General features: G+C 36.8%; 1 protein-coding gene and 1 long non-coding RNA gene across 3 annotated transcripts; both read right to left on the bottom strand.

Moving 5' to 3' along the window:
- Nucleotides 1–6,638: 6,638 nt before the first annotated feature.
- On the bottom strand, nucleotides 6,639–8,724 carry LOC113361312. Its single transcript, XR_003365063.1, has 3 exons — nucleotides 8,643–8,724; nucleotides 8,430–8,497; nucleotides 6,639–6,742 (listed from the first exon to the last, which is right to left on the bottom strand). It is a non-coding gene; the product is annotated as an uncharacterized LOC113361312 (long non-coding RNA).
- A 3,068-nt stretch (nucleotides 8,725–11,792) lies between these two features.
- On the bottom strand, nucleotides 11,793–16,552 carry LOC113356337 (chaperone protein dnaJ C76, chloroplastic-like). 2 transcript variants are annotated; one of them, XR_003362944.1, is made up of 10 exons: nucleotides 16,231–16,552; nucleotides 15,993–16,121; nucleotides 15,681–15,810; nucleotides 14,939–15,059; nucleotides 14,081–14,162; nucleotides 13,229–13,279; nucleotides 13,037–13,075; nucleotides 12,616–12,715; nucleotides 12,208–12,325; nucleotides 11,819–12,140 (listed from the first exon to the last, which is right to left on the bottom strand). XR_003362944.1 is itself a non-coding variant. In XM_026599446.1 (9 exons), exons 1-9 carry the CDS (start codon nucleotides 16,459–16,461, stop codon nucleotides 12,016–12,018), a joined length of 1,008 nt encoding a protein of 335 aa, XP_026455231.1. In that variant the 5' UTR covers nucleotides 16,462–16,550; the 3' UTR covers nucleotides 11,793–12,015. The 2 variants fall into 2 exon arrangements, 1 of the variants encoding a protein (XP_026455231.1); XM_026599446.1 differs by lacking the exon at nucleotides 12,208–12,325 and having other exon boundaries at nucleotides 11,793–12,140; nucleotides 16,231–16,550.
- Nucleotides 16,553–18,967: the final 2,415 nt, after the last annotated feature.

Below are 18,967 nucleotides of genomic sequence, written 5' to 3'. Positions count from 1 at the left end.
TGATTCGAGAGATCAATCTATACAATTCTGGCATAAGCCAAGAAATGGTCGTTCCAGACTTGCTTCGGTCACAAAGTGAAGGGGATGGGGTTGATCTTAGGGAAGTTAGCGAAGAAGGTGTTGAGATTGTGAAGGTGTTGGCTGTTTATGACTTGTATCAGAATGTTGAACTGGCTAGCACAATGTAAGCTATCAGTTCTGGGTGTTTTCTGGATACTGTGACAACACTTGGTTTCTCTGTGTTTGTGTGTTGTTTGGAAATAGGTGAAGGACCTATTTATACAAGTCATTAAGCGCAACCCTCATCTCGTAGGAAGTGGAGGAGGTGAAGTGATGGAGTAGTGGGGTCTTGTAGGAGTGGTGATTATCAGACGATCACACCTTTGCCCACTTCCCTCATCACTGTTAACCATCCACCTTTTCCTGACACGTTCTTGTAATGACGTGTTACACGCTGCACGCTGTAAACCGCCAGACCAATACCCCAGTAAGTATCCTCCAGTTTGTGACATGCTTGATGTCTCGAATGAGCGGGTCATGGGACCCACTGCAGGAAATAGCATACGGTGCGAAGTTAAATAACTAAGTTATTTAAGAAATTGATATTCATGAAATATCGTGTATGCTCGATGCATGTAATGCATCGAAAACAATCAATATGTGTGAAGCATTGTTGTTTTAAAGCTTAACCGAATAAGTCGCAGATTAAGCGTCTTAAAATAGCATCACGTCCAACCATCTTCGAGTGATCGTTTGGAGGCCGCATGGGTGAGTCATCCCTGGTCGATCACTCCCTGTGGAAGAGTGGCAGACGGTGATCATCGAGGTGCTTCATTAGTCGCCTAACTTTTAACTTAGGTTGTCCGACCAAGATGGAAAATTTGGACGGACAAGATGGTTTACGACATATATTTGCGACCGTTGATGGAATTTTAGGGTTTTTAAGAGGTGCGCAAGCATACCTCTTTGGCTTGATCGAACTCAAGCATGGGCGTTAATTTTGGTGAGACCGACCGGGCATGCGTGTAGACGGCATGCCGGCGAGCATGCCAACGCCTCTCGGTTTCACAAAGATTCGATCTAGGCCGCTCAATTTGACTGGCAAAGATGAGTGGTCGTGATCGATTTGCGACAGAAATCTATTGCCGCAAAGGATTGAAGGCCGCGTGGCATGCCACCTTCGGGCGTGCGTTTCGAGGCGCTTGGCCATAGTTCGTTAGGACGGTCGGTCACACGCACAGGTGGGCCCGTGGTGATCACATAAACATCCTTGGGACCTCTTGAGTCTATATCTACACCCTCCGTTTAGGCTAGTGAAGATGGATGGACGCGATCGAACTACGACAGATATGCATTGCCGCAAATCCTAATTAGGGTTTTTAAATAGTCACGCACGCGTGACTTTGGCCAAACGGTTTGGCGAGCTATGCTTCTCCTTTGGAGAGATCGATCGCGTAGGGCCCACGTTGGGCTGACGGTGAACATGTGTGCACCTTCCTGATGGTCCTAGACGCGATCTAAGCCATCCAAATATGCTAGCTAAGTTGGATGGTTGTGATTGTTTTAATACGCTAATGGAATTTCCACGACCCTTTAAAGCATCACGTCGGTCATGTTTCGAGCAAACGTTCATTGTTCCATGGCTTTGTCGTGAGAAAACCGATCGGATAGGAATAGAGTGGGCCCCACCAATGTGTGTTGGCGCCTCCTCAATAGTTCATGGTGCGATATAAGCCGTCCAATCAGGCTGGTGAAGTTGGACAGTCGCGATCGTTTTAAGACTGTCTTGAACAGTCTTGCTCGTTCGAGCTTCTTCCAAAGCAGCGCGGCTACCCTATTTTAGGGCTGGCGTTTTGTCACGCTGGGAAGCAAGATGTGATGTTCGACCGGCTAGGTCATAAGTGGGCCCTCCGGTGGTCATTAAGGTGACCGCCTGCTCCTGCTAGGGTTCATCTAGGATGGTTAAATCATGTGGCCAACTTGTGCGGCCGTTATTATTTCTGAGACTGATAAGGACAGTCCAGATTTATCGAGCTGTTTCGCGTCGATTCGAAATTCTCTTTGTCAGAGAGTGATGCAGCCTGTACGGGTATTTCGTGCATGTCCCAAAATTGACACTTGGAGATTCATGTTACTCTGCTGAGAGTGAACACTCAGTCGTCATGCCATGCTAATAATAAGAGTTCGGCTAGGAACAGCACAGAAAATACTAGGCAAATCATGCATTAATTAATAATGCTAAAATTCACAGAATATTTGGGATTGTTGTTGCGCACACCATTGTGGGTGAATTTTGTGTATTAATTGAATTGCTTCGAATAAAAAAAGCGAAGAGGTACTCATCACTTATCAAACGGCTTTACCCTTTGCAGGATGTCAATGCATTATCAAATGGATTTACCCTTTGTAGGATGTCAGCGTATTAAATTTGGTTTTACAATTTTAGCCCTGAACTAAAATCCACCATCAACACCTGGTTTCGTCATTGTTTCCTTATTTAGTATTTGCTTAGGACTCCAGTTATGTTCTCTACATATTTATAGTTTATTTTAGCGTTTATTATCCAATTAATATAATTAAGTGCTAAGCTAAACTTGGTTGCTAATCCCAACTCAAAGAATTATGGTGGCTGATAGCCAATCAAATGATCAATTTATCTATCTTTAGTATTAAGATCCCTCCAGTTTGATGTCGGATCCTAACAATGTTGAGAATCCTCGATTTGATCTGCAACAAATTTAGTGAGTTATGGGAAGAAAGACCATTCACGAAAAAGAGAGAGAAAGTTAGACATTAAGATCAAGTATATGTAACGTACAAAAGTCTGTATAGACCGACAGAAAAACCACACTGAAAAACCGCCACACACAATGCCTCCCATGCACGTCTCCCGAGAGGCTGGGCCCACTGGGACCCACAAATTAAAAGAAAAGTGGGAATTAAGTGTTTGACCCTCGCTCACTCTCTCTTACTCAAATAGCCTTTGGCTTAAAACTCAATTTTAAAAAAACTAATCCATTTTATTGAAATGACCCTTAAAAAAGAAGGAGGGTCATTTGGATAAAGATGTTTGATGATGTTATCAAATGATAAATTATATCCTTTAAGGGTATAATCGTCATACCAACTTAAACATAACATGTCTAACAAATCATACGTAAGAATTCGACAAAGTTTATATATTTGGAAAGCTTTTTGAAAGAGCTACACAACGAGCGTAAATACAACTATCAAATTTACATTTCATGAAATTTTTTATTCTCTAAATAATTTTTTAAATTTTCTTCATATTTTGTAGTGTGCAGACAATATGCACACTAATTTTATGTGCAGGAAATATACACACTGATTTTTGTACATAAATTTTCTTCATATTTTATAGTGTGTAGGTAATGTGCACACTGATTTTATGTGCAGGCAATTTGCACACTGATTATAATATTCCAGGGCCACCGAAATAATTTGCAAATTTTATTAAATAACCCTGGGGCCAAAAGAGTAAGACCCATAATTTCCAGGGTCATAAGAATAAATTTCTCAAAAGAAAAACTGTGAGTGACGGTTTTGTCATGGTTTTTTTTCTCGGTTCAACCACTGTATGTAACGTTAGTGATGTGCCTGACCTATGCATACATTGTCGGGCGCTGCGTTGGAGGCACCACCCCAAAGAACAAAAAATTATCCGAAGCTGCTACACTTCCCCACTCCTTTCCCCCACGGGCCCCACCCCCTTCCTCCATTAGGTGGCAGCGATATTAGCCCTTGATCCCTTGGATTGGAGTTAACAGGGGACCCTTTTGTGTGGCGTCAAACCACTATCTGTTTGCCACCTAATGGGGGAAGGGGAAAAAACGGTTTAGTCCAAAAACACGTCAAAAAGTACGGATTAGTCCATCCCGAGTTAACTAGGTACAATTTAGTCCAAAATATGAAAAATACATATATAACCTTCCTGATTTACAATTTAGTCCAAATATTTATAGTTTAGTCCAAAGTGACTCATGATGATGTCGGCAATTTTATATAGTATAAATTAAAAAACTTTAAAAAAAACAATTTATCTTTTGAACCGTTTGTCTAAAATTCACAAACTTTATATATTCGGAAAGCTCTTTCGAGAGCTACAAAAAGAGTACCCGTATGACTATATAATTCGCATTTTTAAAAAAATCTTAGTTTATACTGGTGTACAAACATGTACACATCTACGAAAATACAAAGACAAGATGCACCAGTTTGCACACCACATACAACTCGAATCGTCCACCTAAGCACCACTTCGGCTCTTTCCGAGACCTGCAAAAAGAGTACTCATATGACTATAATTTTCATTTTCTAAAAAATTAATTTTATTTATCCGATCTAATGTGTACAAGAAAATAAACATGCATAAAATTTACCAAAGCTTATGGAGTCATTTTTTCACATGCACTGCTTTGTGGACACCTACAAAAAAATATGTATGAAATCGATCATTCATAATCCCACACAAACCTATTTTTCATAAGAATTACATTAGTGCACCAATATGTTCACCCCTGCGAAAACATACCTAAAATCGATCCTTCATAACCACACGCAAACCTACTTTTTCATGAAAAATACATTGTTGCACCAATGTGTACAACGCTACAAAACATGCATAAAACCGATTATTCATAACCACACACAAACCTATTTTTTATGGGAATTTCACTGGCGCACCAATATATACACCCTTACAAAACATGCAGAAAAACGATCATTCATAATCGCACGCAAACCTACTTTTTCATGGGAATCACACAGGTGCACTAATATGTATACCGCTTCAAAACATGCATAAAGCCGATCATCCACAACCACACGCAAACCTATTTTTTCATGGGAATTACAAGGTGCACCAATACATACGCCGCTGTAAAACATGGGAAACCTATTTTTCATGGGATTTACACAGGTGCACCAATATGTACACCCCTACAAAACATGCATAAAACCAATCATTCATAACCACCCACAAACCTAATTTTTCATGGAAAGAACATAGGTGCATCAATATGTACGTCATTGCAAAACATGCACCAAACCGATCATTCATAACCACACACAAACCTAGTTTTTCATGGAAAATACAAAGATGCACCGATGTGTACACCCTTGCAAAAAATGCATAAAACCAATCATTCATAACCACCCATGAACCTACTTTTTCATGGGAATTCCACTGGTGCACCAACATGTACACCCTCGCAAAGCATGCAGAGAAACTATAATTCATAACCAAACACAGACGTACTTTTACATGTATACTCATGTGTACAATTATGTGCACATTAACGATTAATAGGTGCACAACTATGTACACATTAAAAATCAACATGTGTACAATTATGTACACATTAAGAATCATGTGTACAACTATGTACACATTAACAATTTAATATCAACACAATTCAGTAACCTAAAATTGAGATAACCAAGAACAAGACATTAACATAGTTAAAACATCAAAACAAAATTTCCCGAAACTTTATAAAGAAAATGAAACACTGACCACATGAAAACTTACATTTATAAAGTGTTATCTTATCCATAGTACCATAAAGTTGCATGAGCACTAGGCCACCCACCTCCATAATCAGTCATTCTAGCAAAATCAAACTATCAATAATGTTAAATTGTTAATACCAAATGAAACCTGGGAACAAAAAAAAATGAGAAAGGAAGTGTAATTGTAACCTAGCCGTCATAAGTTTACGCCCTCATTTGTACGCAAACATAAGCTTATCCCTTCATTTTTTTTCCATGGTGCACTAACTTGTACACTGTGCTTTCCACATGCTAGTGTTGCTCCTACATTAATAGTCATTTCAGATACACATAAAAAAAAAGAAAAAAAAAACATGTTTACCCAAGTGATTCTATCTGCAAGCTTAGAAGACCAAATAAATAATCACATAGGGTCCAACTAAATAAATAATTCCATAGGATCCAACACAATGGATACTGCAACCTATGCAAGGATTTTGGACATCTAGATATGTGATATGCAATTAAGAATATAGAGTTGCAAGTTACAACCCAGATTCAAAATTGACAGTGAACTTCCTTGCTCAAGTAAATCCAGCATAAAAAAAAAGTTTTAAGTGCATCACTTACTTGCACCGCGCTCCCAGACTCGCATTTTCAGGTGGAAACGAGATAATACTTGCACAACTCTGAATATGAAGAAGAAGAAAAAGAATCATATGAACTTTTTCAAATTAAAAAGGAAACCATGTGTTAATAGAAAATGGAGAATCAAAGGCTGTCAGTGATAAATAAGGAACTGAATAAACTAATCAGTATTAGTTCGAGCAGGAAATACTTCATGATACTAAAATTTCGGACCAATCTCTGATAACTTTAAGTCGCCAACCAGCAAATTATGTTCAAACACTATTATGAGATGTTGCACTGATATATTAAAGAAGGCCGAAATGCTAAGGAGCATTCTCGGAGATCAACGGTAACATGGTAAAGGAACATAGGGCATGATGCATGAAATTTGGTGTTACTAATTTTCTCCAAAAATGTATACCTTGTATTCACTTGTGGAGAAAGTAACACAATGAGGATTTCCCATGCTAACACATGTCACATTCCAGGTTGCACCAACAATTTCAAGTCCTGCCTTCACCACAGCTTGGTCCTTGTTGGCTGGTAATTTGGTAGGTACATCCAATGCTCTAAGTACAGGTTGACCCATATCAACTTTAACCTGCAAACAAAACGATTATTTACAAGAAATGGTCAATTTCGTTGTAAATACTAATTTGTCAAAGAGAGTTCTATCGAAATCAACTTGTACCGAAATCTAACTATGAGGAATAAAACAACAAGTCAAGTAATCTTATTAAAAGCTCATTCAAAGTAAGAAACATAAATTAAGATGAACCATTGCAGGTAATTGTCATTCATCGCATATGACAATCGCATGCCTGACATCAGATGGAATTGCTAATTCACACTCTTTAAATTAAAAAGCTTCATCGATTAACTATTACCAACTTCAATTTCAGAGGAATTCCATTCCTCTTAGAATGAACCACCGATTCCATAATAAACCAGCAACCTAAAGCTACCACAGTCACTGATTCCTAAACAAATATGTACCCAGTTCTTCCGTTCTTACCAATCGCTGAAACCCATCTCAGTCTGTCCAATGCGGGCACCTGAATTCATGGCACATACCCACGGAAACAAATTTGTCATTTAATAACTTCTTTTGACTGATTCTCATATCAAGAATTCAGTGCAAATCCAACACAAATTCAATCCCAATCATACGAGATGCTAAAACTACAACATTCTTTGTTCTTCTAAGTTGAAACCACTTCAAATCCTCCTCTAAATCACCATATAACATGTGCACCAATATGTACACTTGTACTACATGTGCACCAATATGTACACTTGTACTACATGTGCACTAATATATGCACACTTATACATCACATAAAACATACATACATGATACATCTCGAATACCTTATTAATTTTGGACCATCACATAAAACATAATCTTCCAAGAGAATAATACAACAGTGGAAGCCAGAAATGCCAACAGTGAGTATACTAAAAAAGGAGGCTGAAATGCCAAACCTAAATTGTTATTGGAATGCTAGGGGTCTTGCTCGCAAGAAAGCAAGAACTAAGTTAGGAACTTTTAGATATGTCATATTCCAGAATGCAGTATAATTTGCAAGTTTTTTGACTACACCATCAAACAAAGAATCTAGAGTCAATTAGCATAATACTATCGATACATAAATAGTGGGCATGCAAGAGTGTATGGTGACTACAGATCATGGCAAATGGTTGGGTAGAGAAGACGTCTTTGGGATGATTGTCACTTTTGACTTCCCATGCCTAGGTTACGAGTGGATTTAATTGCATTTTTTGTACAACTAAAAAAAAGTGGTAAATGTCCTAATTACACTTTGGTGTGTGATTTCGGTATGCTGTAAATAATGCGAGTCCTATAGAAATAGGAACTGTTTGCCCATTTTACTATCCACATCTTAAACCTTAAATGAATTCAAAAAATCAATACAAAAGGAATTCGTTTCAGGATGGTCAGACAGTCATACTGTAAAACATAAAAAAAAAAATTGTAAATACAACATATTAACCAATGTAAAGTACATATATGAGATAAGCTCAATCATTATATAAGATAGCCTCTGAGATTACAGTTCTTTCAAAGTACTAACATTATTATTTGATTTGATTGAAAATAACATAAAAGCTTACAACCGAGTGAAGATTATAGAGATTTCAAATTGAGGTTTAGCGGATTCCGACAGAGAATATAGATCTAAATAGAGAGATGAGACTAAATTCACAAACATTAGCAATTGAAAGGTAAAATTAACAAAATAATTGAAATTAGGTATGTAACTTACGGTTCTTAACAGATGCAATCAGATCTTCTCCGTTCATGTCTTTCGGTTAGTTGTAACTAAACTCACTCCTGCGATTTACATATCAACGACATTAAACAAAACGGAAAATCGGAGATTTCAGTAAATGGAGGGAAGAATAACTGATGCAGGACAAGATCGAGGGCTAATGAAGTTGAATAAACTAAATTTGAGATTTCCATAAACAAATCGAACCTTGAAAATCGAAGAAGAACAAATGAAGAAATCAATCAAATAAACATAAAACGAAAAAGATCAAACGGTGACACGCAGTAAGAATCTCAGCTGAAGAACAACAATACTAAATCGCTTCTGGCTCTGTCTCTCTCCAAAAGAAAATCTAAAGATCCAAAAAAATTGAATACTGAAACATCAAAAAGGTAACTAGGAAAATAACGAAAAATCGCATTTCCTAAATCGGCTTCCATTTGGACTAACTCGTCTAAAAAAGGATTAAATTGTTCCAGATTGTAAATTTGGACTAGCGAGTACTAGGCCTGAAAACGTTGGACTAGAATGTCTAAAGCCCAACTAATATGGGATTAAACGTCAATTTCTACACGAGGAAAGGGGTGGGGGAAGACCAGCATTTTCGAGAATTATCCGTGCTAGCCTGGAGTAAAGTACACCTACCGCGCCAGTCTATGCCAAACCCTTTCTAGGCTTTAGTAGTTCAGTTAAACCTAAAAAGGAGAATCTTATTTTAACAGGAAATAAGTGAAGAAATACGGAAAGTAAAACAGTAATCATAACTTTTAACCATTTTCTGTATTTCTGCAAAGGCGTATCACAGAAAACGAATCCTTGGGAGCCACGTATTTTTCTGACCGTTGGCTTGAAGTGGACTACACTGTTGTTCTCTTTTCTCTCCATACCTTGAACCACGTGAGTGGAAAACAGCAAAATTTGCTGCCATCGACGCTGGACTTTTTTGCTTCGTCAAAATGACGAAAACACCTCCCAGATTCAAGTCCACTCAACACTGACATCAAAGGGGTATTTCAGTCATTTAAATAATTAATATACGATTTGTTTTTTGTCATCTTGGATTTCTCCAATAAATTCCCCATAATTCTCTCCATCAGGCTTCTGTTACTGTTTTTTTTTTCTTTACTTCTCCGCTCTATCTTTTTTTTTTCTTTTCTTTTTTTAGTATTTTTTTTTCTTTGATTTTATGTATCAATAATGGAGCATGAACAAATCATAGAAGACATTGATTCTCTATGGTTCTTCTCTAATATCCTTTCACCACCAAAATTGCCATCTGTTTCGTTCTCAACTGATGAGAACATCATCACTACCCAAAACCCTACAGTATCAGATTCTGAATCAGAGAAGGTTCAATGTGAAAGTTATACAGATTCTCAGTTTGAAATTAGTGCATCAGAGTCTGAATACAGTGAAACTGAATCTGAAGTACTGGAAGAATTGGGTTCGCTTAGATTGAAAACAGCAGTTGCAGAGGCAGATATAATGGAGAAGAAAGAAGAAGCAAACAGAAGATACACAAGAGGTAATGAAGAAAGGTTTGATTTTAGAGATTTAGGGTTTGATTTTAGAGATATTGGGTTTGATTCTATAATAATACCAATGATGCCTAAGCTACCAAAATCAGGAGACCCATATCTTATCTGCAAAATGCCACCTCTTAGTGATGGAATGGCAATGAAGAAGCATCTCAAATTATGGGCTCATGCTGTTGCTTGCACAGTCAAATAAACAAGATTTTGATGGAGCAAAACTAGATTTAACTGGTCCAATTACAGATGAGTTATTTTGGTATTCAATTTAGGGTATTTCTTAACAGGGTGTCAGGGGTGGACTGGATATTTCTTGAACTAATGTAATTGTGTTGAGCTCTTCAGCTTGGTAACTGTATGAAGTAGGTTGAGCTTCCTAATTGAGTGACAAAGTATGCCTGCACAGTCAAATAAACAGACTGACAATTCTTTTCTCATTTGTATTCTTTTTTCTCCCAAAACTTTATAAGAATTTCAGGATTTATGTTGGTAGGGATGAACTTTTTTTTGTTATTTTTTCTTCTTCTAGGGATTGTTCGTTCACTTGGTGTCAGTGGTGTAACAGAGAATCCTATAATTAAGCTAATGAGGTTTGACAAATATCTTAAGGTTGTTACTTTGGAATCTTTTTCTATCTAGTTCTTTTTTACTGCTTTGAGGCATTATCTACAAATTCTTATGAAACTTCACAATTATTTCTCTATTTGATTCCATTGCAATGTATTATGTGCGACCATCCAAGTAAATGTTGGAATATTTTCAACGCCGCTAACCAAAGGGGGGTCCTGGGGGCATCGTCCTCACATGCTCATTCATCTCGTCATCGTTTACTGTTGGAGGGTAAAAACTTTCGCCCTCAAAGAAATCGACTTCAGCTGAGCATTTTTGTATACTCTTGCTTGTTCCACAATTACCTGTTGAAGATATAGTGATTTCAAATCTCAAATAGGATTATCTTAATTAGTTCTATATATCGTGCAACCTCTCTTATAAAATGGTAGGGTGGGATAATTAGTTATCACAAACCTGCTCTATCCTCTGTCTCAGCCGGTAGAAGCTTGTGTTTGAGAATGCTCTGAAGGTGCCACCAAGAACGGACGATTCAGGAATGACGTCGAGATTATCCCCTCCATTAAATGAAGCCATTGATACTACCTAAACCAAGGAAAGAAATCGAGTTGCCGGAAATTAGAAAAAAAAAAACTTATAGATATGTTCTCAAGTCTCACCTACATTTTCCTGGGGTTGTGCAAATTCTTGGCAATTTAGATAGTGTTGGAATATTTTCAACGCCGCTAACCAAAGGGGGGTCCTGGGGGCATCGCCCCCCAGGTTGTGGTCGACCTGACAGGTCAGGTCGTGGGGGTCCAGGGGAGACCGCCCCTGGTGGGGGTTTCAAGGGGGCAACGCCCCCGGAAGAATTTTTTGAACTGAAGGTTTTATTTGGCCGATAAAAGCCTGTTCGAAAATTTCGAATCCAAAAGACACCATTGATGTCTGTTGATGAAGGAACCTGACGTTTCGTGAATAGAAACCTGTTGGCGAATAAAAACCTATTCCCAACAGGTGCAAAACCCTTTATAAATAGCTTCTCCCAGTTTCGTTTAACATATAAGAAAAATCAATCTGTTTTCTCTGTTTCAAAAAGCATCATCAGAAATCAGAAATCTCTTTGTGTGTTCTTGATTGAATCAAGGGGTACAAACCTTGAATTCAATTTTTCGTTGCAGGGCTTTCATTGTATCCTGAAGGCAATATTTCGCATACCTGTTGTAATCGCCAATTGTTATTGGGAGGGTAGAAATATTTGTCTAAAAGAAATTTATACAAGCCTTGAAAGTTTTGCAGTGCAACACTTTCTTCTCTGTGTCATTCATCCTTTGTGAAACCCATTTTTTTCCAACAGTAAACAAGAAAAGATATGAATCCTACATATATTACAATGAGATACATGATTTACTACTAGATTTTTGTACAGATAAACTATGATGATATAATTGTATCACATTTTACTAAACTATAAAGGGTGTTGGAATTGTTACTGGGTTTTATTCCTTGTTGATTGATTCTGGCAATTTATATGTTGGAGGCCTATCAGCGCCCTTCCTTGAATACTCCCTCCATCTTCTAGCTGCTGCAGCAGCTCGCTTTGCTCTCTCCTGGACTTCTTCGGCTGCAACCAGTAATCATTTTCAATAGATATTCTACTACACAAACTGTAAAGCTCACAAAAGACTTACAAGCAGACCAGCGCGAACTAAAATGGGCTCGAGCACCATATTTCTTCAGTAAGAAAGAACTACGTGGCAAATGACATGCATCGCCGCTGTTTTGTTTGATTTTGGTATTGCTGCATACCTAAAAAAAACTTTTGGATCTCGTAGCTGATTATGGTAGTAAGTAGTAACTAAAGAAAGACACGTGCCTAATCAACAACAGATGATTGATTATGCTATAACAATTAACATTTCTGTAAACAATGGGTACACTTTGTTTTGTAAACAATGGGTACACTTTGGTTAACAGTAATAAGAAACTAAAGTTCGCATAACAAGTTATTGAAGATTTAGAAAGTCAGGTGAAAGAGATAAAACTAGGAAGCGAGAAAACCTCGAAAAATAAGATTTGGTGTGTTTTATTCTTAATACCTGAAGTTTCATAGGTTGCAGGCTTTCCCCAAAGGTCATTCCAGTATGTTTCAGATTTATTTGCATCTTTTTGCTGCATCATCCTTATTCTAGCCTTTTCCTGCATGCAAATTGGGGAAACTGTTAGAACCCAACAAGTTATATATGCATAAGTTCAATATATGTTGTTTTAGTGGTGATGTCTGTGTCAACGATCAAATTCAAATAGAAATAGTGCACCACATCTTTATCAGATGATATAGGGAAAGGACCAAAATCACAAGAAATTGTAGGTACTCTATGAACCTCTTCTGCCAAGTGGTGTAATCACCTACCCTTAATGCTACTTGGTTTGGTAGGCAGATGAGATAATGCTTAGAGAGGGTTATCTAATATGGGTTGCCTGACAAAGAACTAAAAAAGAATAGGTGAAACTTCCTACCAAGACTTTGGATTGGCGCTTTTCCCAACGGTTGTTTGCCTGTAAAACAACAGGATCCTTTAGTAATACTGAGGCTATGGTTAAAGCTTGAAAAGAACAATTTACTCATAAAACAAGAGTCAGATCAAACCCCTTGGTGATTTTTCGTACATTTGATGACGATATATCAAGAAGATAGTTTTAGTGTCTTACCATTCTGAAAACATCGGAGGAAGTTCCCATTCCAGCAAGCATCAGTGCAACCTATTTCATACAAAACCTCATGTTAAGGCATATTCTGCAACGGAAAGCTTTCATTCAAATGTTATTTTAACTATTGTGGGCGCCAACAGTAATTAACCACGAGTTATCATCCACATTGGCATGCTAACCACATCAAATTTCCCAATACGTTTATAGTTCACATGGAAAAATAATTTGCAGGTTACTCGGTATAAACATATAATTCACCCACTTATGCCATTAATTGTCAAAAGAAAAAGAGGTCCACAAATGTTAGGAGCTCATTTTGCAGGTTTAAATGGGAAGATGGAGGCTCTTAGCTTGTCAGAGACTACTCTTAAGCAATACAAAATCATTTCTTAAAGAAAGAGGAGAAGTGCTTCATAACTCCAAACAAGAATATCTCTCAAAATATATGCTGATAAAAGTTAGCCGACCAGTATAGCATCTCAGCCATAAAATATCCAAATCAGGCCATCCTATTGTATACACATTGTTGTAACGTGGAAGACCAAAATTTTACAATGGTATCCTTCCCAATCAACCTAGAATATTAATAAGCGCAATCGATAATGTCCACCTACAAGTATGATTGTATCTATTTGCGCTGGATAAATTCCTAAAACCACTGGTCAATGAGGTTACTGGGTTTCAGCACTCGAGCCTGATTAGTATTACATAGATTAGAAGACAGAATGGACTCCTGTAGCTAAACCATCTAAACTTAATAAGCATAGCAAGTTCTGCATCACTTAATCAAACTAAGCAAAGGTAATCACAACTTGAAATATTTGAAAGATTAGGTGATGTAGTGTGTCTTACAGTTACTCTTTCAACCCGGCGCATTTCATCTTCGAGTAAAGATACTTGTGCAGCAGAAGTCCAATGAATACAGTCAACAGGGCTGACAAAGCAAATGAGTAAGATTGAGTTTTAATTTATCCATGGTTTGCGGAAAAAAAGAACAGAATAAACTAAGTACTTGATAAAGGACAAAACAGCATGTTAGGCTCTGGTAAATAAATAAATATATAAAGCAGTAATAGAACAGCAACAAAATTCCATAGTACTCGTGGTCACCATAAAGTTGTAGTTATTATGACATAGAGATCAGTAAGTCACTGACTTACACTAATGCCTAGTAAAGATGTTTAAATGAGCAGCTATTTCAAATTATTTCTTTCATATCTGTGAGAACGTATAGGAACAGATAATATAAAGACGATATTAGTGCAGAACCTCTCTTGTCTCTATAATAGGATACCTGTCCTAGAAAACACAAACAACATCTCAGGAGTTTCCAGGCAACTGTATCCTATACTTTTCCTTCATATAAAACTATGTATATACCTAGCTACACCATGGATAAACCAAGCGGAAAAGAAAATATTACAAAGCAGATGACTAGAGAACTTACGTATCATCATCTATCTACATCATGGACAAAAAAAGAGGAGAAACAATTGAAAAATCAGAGGACCTAGATTTATCATTTAAGCAGCAAGCATCATATTCCCATTGGCTTATGTCAAGAAAAACATGTATATAAAGCTGGTAGCAGATGAACATGATATATAATCTGAACAATGACTTGTAACATGGTTGCGAAATTTTATGGATATACCACTGTAGTAGTGCATACTAGTCCATCATAGCTGAATCCAAATAGTAAGCTCTTACCAACTTTCAATAGCTTGGTTAACCAAATCAATATTGCCAGATTGGTTGCAGACTCTAGCTCTTCCAAATTCTTCTTCTATATTAAATACATCGGGGGCGACATTGGCGCAATTTTTACAACCTGCTTACAAGTAGAGATCATACAGAGCCTATTATTGTCAGTGTCATTCAGGATATGGTTTTATCTAAAATGCATGTACAAAACCTTTTCTGCTTCACAACAAGTAGTAAGCATTCAGGTTAACCTATTAGAAGAGAGCATATGCACAAACTTAACACAAATGTTGTGTTAGTTATCTTATTGGAGGCATAAGTCCTATTATCTTACACCAAAATAACACCTCCATTTGGAAAATATGGACACAAAATGCTCAAACCAAAACCAAGGTGCCAACAACAAAACATTCCACTATCTCATCACCTTGCAAAAGGAGGACTGTAGATTTGCCTTATAAATAAACAACGGCAAGGGCAGACGTTTCTAGTGGAAAATGCAAGAAAATGTAATTGAAGGATGGACATTTGTATGCTACAAGACATGCCAAAAACATAAATGGATCACTATTATATGATCTTAAAACTAGTTTGACCTTGTCAACATCCTACTGGGAAATTTGCAGTTAAACAGTGTAGTAAAAACCTTTGTGCCTCACCACTCCTAGAAATCATGGACAAACAAACGAGCAAAAGGTTATATCTACATAAAATCAAAGAAGAAGTAAAGATCAAAACCAATTCATACCTATGCAACTAAACTCATCCACAAAAGCATGATCCTTAACACTAGTGTCATCCAAGAAAGGATTTACTGCTGACAATGCATATCCATGGATTTCATCATAAACCATTCGCTGCACAGGATCACTAAGTACCTGCAGAATGAATCTTACTTACTGAGAAAAATATATAAAAAATTAAACAGCTAGGTTTATTTTGGAGTTTCAATAAGACAGCATGTAGTTGACCCAATAGGTCAAAGGATCATACAAAGTACATAAAGAGTTAGCAATAAAAAGTTTGGTGCAATATTCTGTATGGAGAATTAGATTCAAACCGTGTAGACTTCGTTGATAAACATGCAGAAATTAGTCGTCTCTGGATCATTTCCACTCAAATCTGGATGGCAAGCTTTCATGCAAGTATAATAAGCTTTCTTTATTTGCTCTGGTGTTGCATCTGGTAGCTATTTGAACAACAACAACAACAAACCGGTGAAAATTGGTCAAATCAAATCATTTAAAGTGCTCAAATCGGATCAAATCTATACTAAAAACTGAATCTAGAAACTTTACCAGTCCTAAAACGGCGTAATAATCATCTGCAATTGCATCACTAGAAAAGGATTCTTCAGCAACAGCTCTAATTCTAGAGTCACGCCGTTTTGAACCACTAAATGTTGTTATCAAATGGTTGCTATTGATCTTTGTTAACATTCGCCATGGTTTAATTGAACTGAAGAATTGATTATTAGGGTTTTGGAATTTGAGTAAATCTGTACAAACAGGACTCAGTAATTGAGCCATCAAATCACAGACAGTTGATAATTTAGAATATACAGTGAGAAGGTTTAGAATATACAGTGAGAAGGAGTTGTGAAAGAGGAAAATGTAGCGGGAGCTGTGTATTTAAGAGATATTTTAATGGAGAATATTTGAGGAGGAGAAATTTTGGTGGGAAATATTTACTGCTGAACTGGCAAATTAGGAGCCAATCATTCTACTAGAATATTGCGTCCATGTGGTGATGGTAGGACTCGTAGGAGTAAGAAGGCACGTAATGTCACGTGTACCAATCAACTGGCACGTGGTGAAGTGTTTCTTGGGGACACGTCAAGCAACCAACTAGCAGAACGCAGATAATAGTTTGACGAGTTTACATGTTTTCTTTTTGATTTTTTTTTTTTTAATCAATCAACAAACTTCAATTCATTCAAATCAAAACGTGATTACATGATCGCTTACAAGAATAACAAAAACATTAAGGTACGAGGTAATAAAATTCCTAACACGAATGAAGATATCAATTACAAATACATAGCGAAGAGAAAGAGCTTTATACCGTAAAGATACCCAATTTTTGTAAATGTGGTAGGGAAGGATGATGGTATAATCCGTAATCGATTCCGACCGTTTAATCAAATTTTCTTCTTCTTCAATAAGAGTTACTCCTGTAAGAAATGAGTTATTTGCCCAAAATCTTGTAGATCCCAACGAGCCCAGATGCCCTGAATCCCTTAGATTGAATATAGATTCTAATCAATACCGTATTGGATTGTTGATGTTCTTGAATCGAGAATAGCAATTCACGAACCAGCGATCAAGGTTTGAATAAATCGCCCTCAAAGCGAAGAGAAACTCGCCCCAAATGGCGAAGAAAAATCGCTCCAAATAGCGAAGAAATATGTCAAATAACATCATAAACAAAAGAAATCTACTTTATTTGATTAAAACTTGAAAAGAAAAAGAAATCTTGCTAAGATCTGGTCCAAAAAGGACCAAATCTGTGCAAAAGATTAATGGAGACTAAGAGTTTTTTCTTAAAGAGAAGAGGAAAAAAGAGGAGAGAGAATAAGAGAGATTTTTTGTTATTTGATTGAGTAGTGCAGTGGTCCGTAGACCGTCCTTTAGATTGGATTTGGTTTAGCAATTATGGGGTTTGAATCCCGCTTATGGGATTTGAATCATGCCTCTGTAATGGGTGGGAATATTAGAACCATTAGATCACTCGGATGGTTCTTTAAAAAACAAAGAATCCTATTATTGGGGCTGTAAAAAGGCTTGGATTTTAGGGGCTTATGAGGTCATGAAATAACAACACATAGAGCCCCTTATCATGGTATTTTATGTAATACCTAATCTACCCTTAATATGATTAGTACTAATTATATTGATTAAGCTAATTAATCAGTCTTAGTGAATGAATTAGACTAATCAAATGATTAAACTTTTGATGATTTTGGAAATTAAAACTTGATTTTGAAGAAGGAAAAATGGTGATTTTGGTAAATTTTTTTGAGAAATTTTGAAGAAAAATGATGAAACCCTTCGTCACAAAACTCGGGATAACTTTATAATCAACTCCCAACATCAATTTTATCGATTCAGATCCGTTAAAAAGCAAAGACAATTCTGAAAATTTCACTAGTTACGGCTGGGAAATTGTGTCGAACCAGCCGTAAATAAGCTATTATGGTTGTGATACGAGGAATTCCCAAATGTAAACAATAAAAACGGATGGGAAGTTAAGAACTTATAGCCGTTATTCTACCCAGAATCTTCTGAGTCTTTTTCACTGCTGGGAATTCTTATATTTCCCGTTCGTAATTGAATATGTAAGCTGAGCAATTTTGATTTTCAACATGAATACATACTACGATTGAAAATTAGTAATACTTTCATTAATTAGACCACAATCAAACCCATTACTTACTTAATAGATCCTCATTACAAAGTTGGTTTTAATAACATCCCTTTCTATGTATTAAGTCTTTGATGATGGCGTATTGAGCTTCCAAGTTGAAAGTATAACCTTTCCATTTTTTCCATTCCTTCTTAGCTTGAGCTACGACTTCTCCATCAGTCTCACCTCTAAGTCGAAGTTGGTTGCACATACGACGTAAAGCCATATATTCTTCCACTTTTTGGTGTATGTCTGAAAATCGAAGATACAATTCAACCCCATCGCGGTTGTTAGTGTTACCTGTTTCACTACAAAAATTCTCAAAAATCTTACTCCAATACGATTTACTTGGTAAACCACCTTTCCTTCGTTCTTCTCCCCTCTTTGGATAGCATAGTACAAAATTGTTGCAAAGAGATAAGTTTTCTTCCAAAGTAAAGTTGGGTTTATCCTCTAAGTACATTGCATTGAGTTTGTAGGAGTTTTGGTGGAGATTATTGATGTAGAAGTTGTGATTTTGATTTGGAATGGGTGGTTATATGGAGGTGGATTTATTTCAAGTTTAAATAAGTGGTTGAACAACTAGAACCTTCTATAGATCAGTCTTCAAACAGATCTATTTTTCAAAAT

Source organism: Papaver somniferum, chromosome 3, assembly GCF_003573695.1.
Source record: "Papaver somniferum cultivar HN1 chromosome 3, ASM357369v1, whole genome shotgun sequence".
In the NCBI taxonomy this organism is placed as follows: Eukaryota; Viridiplantae; Streptophyta; class Magnoliopsida; order Ranunculales; family Papaveraceae; genus Papaver; species Papaver somniferum.
This window is presented reverse-complemented; position numbering and strand designations above follow the sequence as displayed.

What these genes read in the sequence shown, in the direction of transcription:
- LOC113356337 (XM_026599446.1), bottom strand. Translation starts at nt 16,461, where the DNA reads ATGGCTCAATTACTGAGTCCTGTTTGTACAGATTTACTCAAATTCCAA. An exon ending in AACCAAGCTATTGAAAGTTG is followed by an intron (nt 14,163 to 14,938) that starts GTAAGAGCTTAC and finishes TTGCTTTGTCAG; the next exon opens with CCCTGTTGACTGTATTCATT. An exon ending in AGCGCCAATCCAAAGTCTTG is followed by an intron (nt 12,716 to 13,036) that starts GTAGGAAGTTTC and finishes ATTTGCATGCAG; the next exon opens with GAAAAGGCTAGAATAAGGAT.